Raw genomic sequence first — 3,408 nt, 5'->3', positions numbered from 1 at the left:
TGGTCACTCCATTCCCAATCTGTGGTATCATTAAGAAAGTCAAAAAGTTAACGGGTGTAAGAGGAAAATTAAAAACTTGATCAAAAGAAGTGGAAAATACAACATGAACAGGTAACCCTAAAAAATTACATAGCTAATTATAATATTTTGGATGCTAAAGATATAATAATGAAAATAGGATTTATGGAATTACAATGTGAAGAAAGAGAAAAAATTGAGATAATTTTAACATGTGTAGCAGCAAGTACAAAGTAATTAATTGTGATACCAAAGCAACAAGATAACATTACTTTGATGTACTTTCACTCAACTTTCTCATTACCGTTATCATAGTACTTATCAGACAAACAAATAAAAAGCACTCATACAAAAACATGTTTTAATAAATGAGACACATGAATTATTATTACAGCAATTTATAAATGTCGTACAAAACAAAACTGATTTTATTAACTATTTCGTTCAGCGCAATTGCAACTAAAGCTATTCAAGTAGGAGACGGCGCTATGAAGACAAATTTATTATTTATATTACAAGGGATGCTGCAAGGCACAAGGGCACTCAGACCCTGTTGTTTTTCTCTCTGTAAACATCAGTGCTTTCTAGATACATAATTATTTATTATTCGATAGGGTTACACGCACGATCTCATTATAAAAACGATGATGACGTCACAAACATGTTGTATAGGCCTAGAAGCCGTGCACTTTTAGTTGTTCCGGTTTAACTAGACCAGACTTGGTGAGCCACTGGCAAATGTTCTCGCGTTGATCGCCCTGCAACTGCAGCACCTCGCCGTACTCTGGGTGCTCCACGACAGTACCGTTGCACGCGAATTCCTTCTTGCATGCCCGCACTATCTTTTTCAGGTCATATTCCGAGGACAGGCCCTGTATCGTAGTTAGAGTCTTGCGCCCGTTCCGTTGCTGGATACGAACATGGACTAATCCATCTTGAACGTCATCTTCCGAGCTTTTGATAGCATCGGCGAATGGATCGTAAGTGTTGAGATTCTGGATGGACATACGATATAACGTCCCTACTCTTTGTTTCAATAAAACACTGCGATACAACGCACTTATTATACTGTCACTGATAACACACAGCAGTTGTAGCACAAAGACAGTGCAACGACCAATTTACGCAAACTCCAAAATGTAATGGCGGAATAATGGCGACTTCAGAAAAAATGGGAATGTCACGCGGAGACGGAAATTAAATCGATTTCAACCATAGACAAATATGTTTGTTATTAGGGCTGTTTCACACATATATGTCATTGTGTTAAACTGTTGCTGATCACGAAACATATTTTAACCTTTGAGTTTTTCGTATAGTTTTGGTACATAATCGTCATATTTTGCAACATAAAAATTACCAGCTACCGGCGCACCAAACTTAAACTGGTTAGCAAATTTTGAAATAGAAAATTTTCCTCGTTTGTCTCCCGAATTATTCGGCAGTTTTGGTACTTTAGAAAAATCACACTTTTCTGGTTGCTTATAAACCAAAAAGACATATCTGTGTAAGCCCGTACCTTTTGGTGGCCCTGATCCGATATAATCAGATAATACTTCTCCCTTGTCTAGATCTCCTCCATAAATATTAGCAATCAACCAATGATGCCACTCTCGAAACTTTGGATTTTCACGACTTGGTGCATCTGGATCTGTCATTACTAGAGTGTAATACTCTGTATCTTTTTTTGCCCATTTTACCACGGGTTTATCTTTCACTTGTGTTGGGGTCAATTCTTTACCTAAATCTACAGTTACACCACTTGGATATTGAATATTGATAAGCTCTGAAGGTGCTATCGATATAACATCTGGTACAATGCAATTTTGCTTAAAAATGCTTTGAATATCGGCCATTATTGAACGTAAATTATCACCTTATGTTTCGCAATAATTTATACAATTACAATTCTTAACGCAAATTAATAACTCAATAACATAAATCAACAGTATAATCTCGCGACTACAAATTATATATAACAGCTGGTTGCCAAGTAACGGCCACTGCTTATTTTTTCTAGTTTTATTATAAAAGGATGAATATAGATGTTCAAGACAAGTAAAACAATACTATACCTAGATTGTTGATTGTATGGTATTTTAATACAAGTCAGAAAATATGTTGAATAAATTGGTTTCTGTTACGCACAATCTAACAAAGTCATAGTTTTGTTAAATAAAAGACAAAGTGATCGCCCCTGGCTGTGGATACCGCTAAAGATTTGCGGGATCATTAATTGATTTCTTATTTAGTTTCCACATAATTGGCCTAAATATTTTTATTCGAAATATTACCGTCAGTCTCACGAATCAGTCGTCAGCCTGTGCCTTAGCTGAACGATGAATGTATGAATTTCCATACCAGTATGTTTCTTCATTTAATTTGATTTGCCTGATTATTTTATTATCATACCAGGTTGCCCTCCTCCATTGTATCTGACCCTCTAATGCTCCTATACCAGTCGTATACTCTGGTTCTAACCGGCGCTGCGACCCGCCAGCGTTGATACTGGAGGACCTGTGCAATAATGGTGTGCAAAACAATGATATTTAAAAGTATAGATTGGTTACCTAGACAACATTCGGTGTTTGTAAATGATACACAAACGCACACATGAATAATTTAACATTGCAATAGCACACTACATTACAATTACACGTCAAAGAAGGATAGTAAATGCAATTATCGGAATTGAAAAAGAGATAAGTCTAATTTGCTAATTGCTTCGTATTTGCATAGTAAAAACACAGAATCATTCACCAGATATGATTTTCTACCGTACACCGTGATTTATGTCTGAAATACGATTAATTCATGAGTTCATGTAATAAAAGTTATAAAGTAGTAAAACTACATTTAAATTAGGTAAATTATTTTGTTAGTGTTATTGATTTAAAAAATAATAATTTAATATTGATTATAATATATAGCCATAATGATGATATAAATTATTTGTACATAAAGTAATAAACGACATATCAAAACAAAACCGAAATGTCTTAACAATAAGGGTTCCATTTCAACAATTTTACTAACGACGGCTCCCAAAAAGTTTTAAGTTTACAATTATTATTTCTTGTATATTATATTATTTATGAATGTATTTCTGTTGAGGGTTTATTACAATAAGATAATAGGAGAAACAGAAAATGATCCATTGATTCTTCTCCAGTTAGCAAGGGATATACCGAAAAGGCAGTGTTACTGAAAAATTCCTACGCAAGCAGATAGCACTTACTGTCTACGTCCGCTACCTACCCTAAAACTGTTTTTGTAGTTTGATAGTTCAGCTATACGTACTTGTTTATTAAAAATATTAAATTTCGTATTACATTTACTGCAACAACGCCTTTTTTACATCATTTCCTAAATTGTCTTAAAATAACTACT

At 34.3% G+C, this 3,408-nt stretch overlaps 2 protein-coding genes across 2 annotated transcripts; both read right to left on the bottom strand.

Annotated features, from left to right (window-relative positions):
- Positions 1-365: 365 nt before the first annotated feature.
- LOC126973420 (eukaryotic translation initiation factor eIF1) lies at positions 366-1,167 on the bottom strand. Its single transcript, XM_050820687.1, has one exon. The coding sequence runs from the start codon at positions 1,023-1,025 to the stop codon at positions 693-695; it is 333 nt and encodes a 110-aa protein (XP_050676644.1). The 5' UTR covers positions 1,026-1,167; the 3' UTR covers positions 366-692.
- Positions 1,006-1,973, bottom strand: LOC126973416 (protein D2-like). Its single transcript, XM_050820680.1, has one exon. It carries the CDS (start codon positions 1,872-1,874, stop codon positions 1,314-1,316), a length of 561 nt encoding a protein of 186 aa, XP_050676637.1. The 5' UTR covers positions 1,875-1,973; the 3' UTR covers positions 1,006-1,313.
- Positions 1,974-3,408: the final 1,435 nt, after the last annotated feature.

The sequence above is a fragment of the Leptidea sinapis genome, chromosome 29 (assembly GCF_905404315.1).
Source record: "Leptidea sinapis chromosome 29, ilLepSina1.1, whole genome shotgun sequence".
NCBI classification, from domain to species: Eukaryota; Metazoa; Arthropoda; class Insecta; order Lepidoptera; family Pieridae; genus Leptidea; species Leptidea sinapis.
This window is presented reverse-complemented; position numbering and strand designations above follow the sequence as displayed.

Coding starts and splice junctions, on each gene's coding strand:
- LOC126973420 (XM_050820687.1), bottom strand. CDS start 1,025: ATGTCCATCCAGAATCTCAACACTTACGATCCATTCGCCGATGCTATC.
- LOC126973416 (XM_050820680.1), bottom strand. CDS start 1,874: ATGGCCGATATTCAAAGCATTTTTAAGCAAAATTGCATTGTACCAGAT.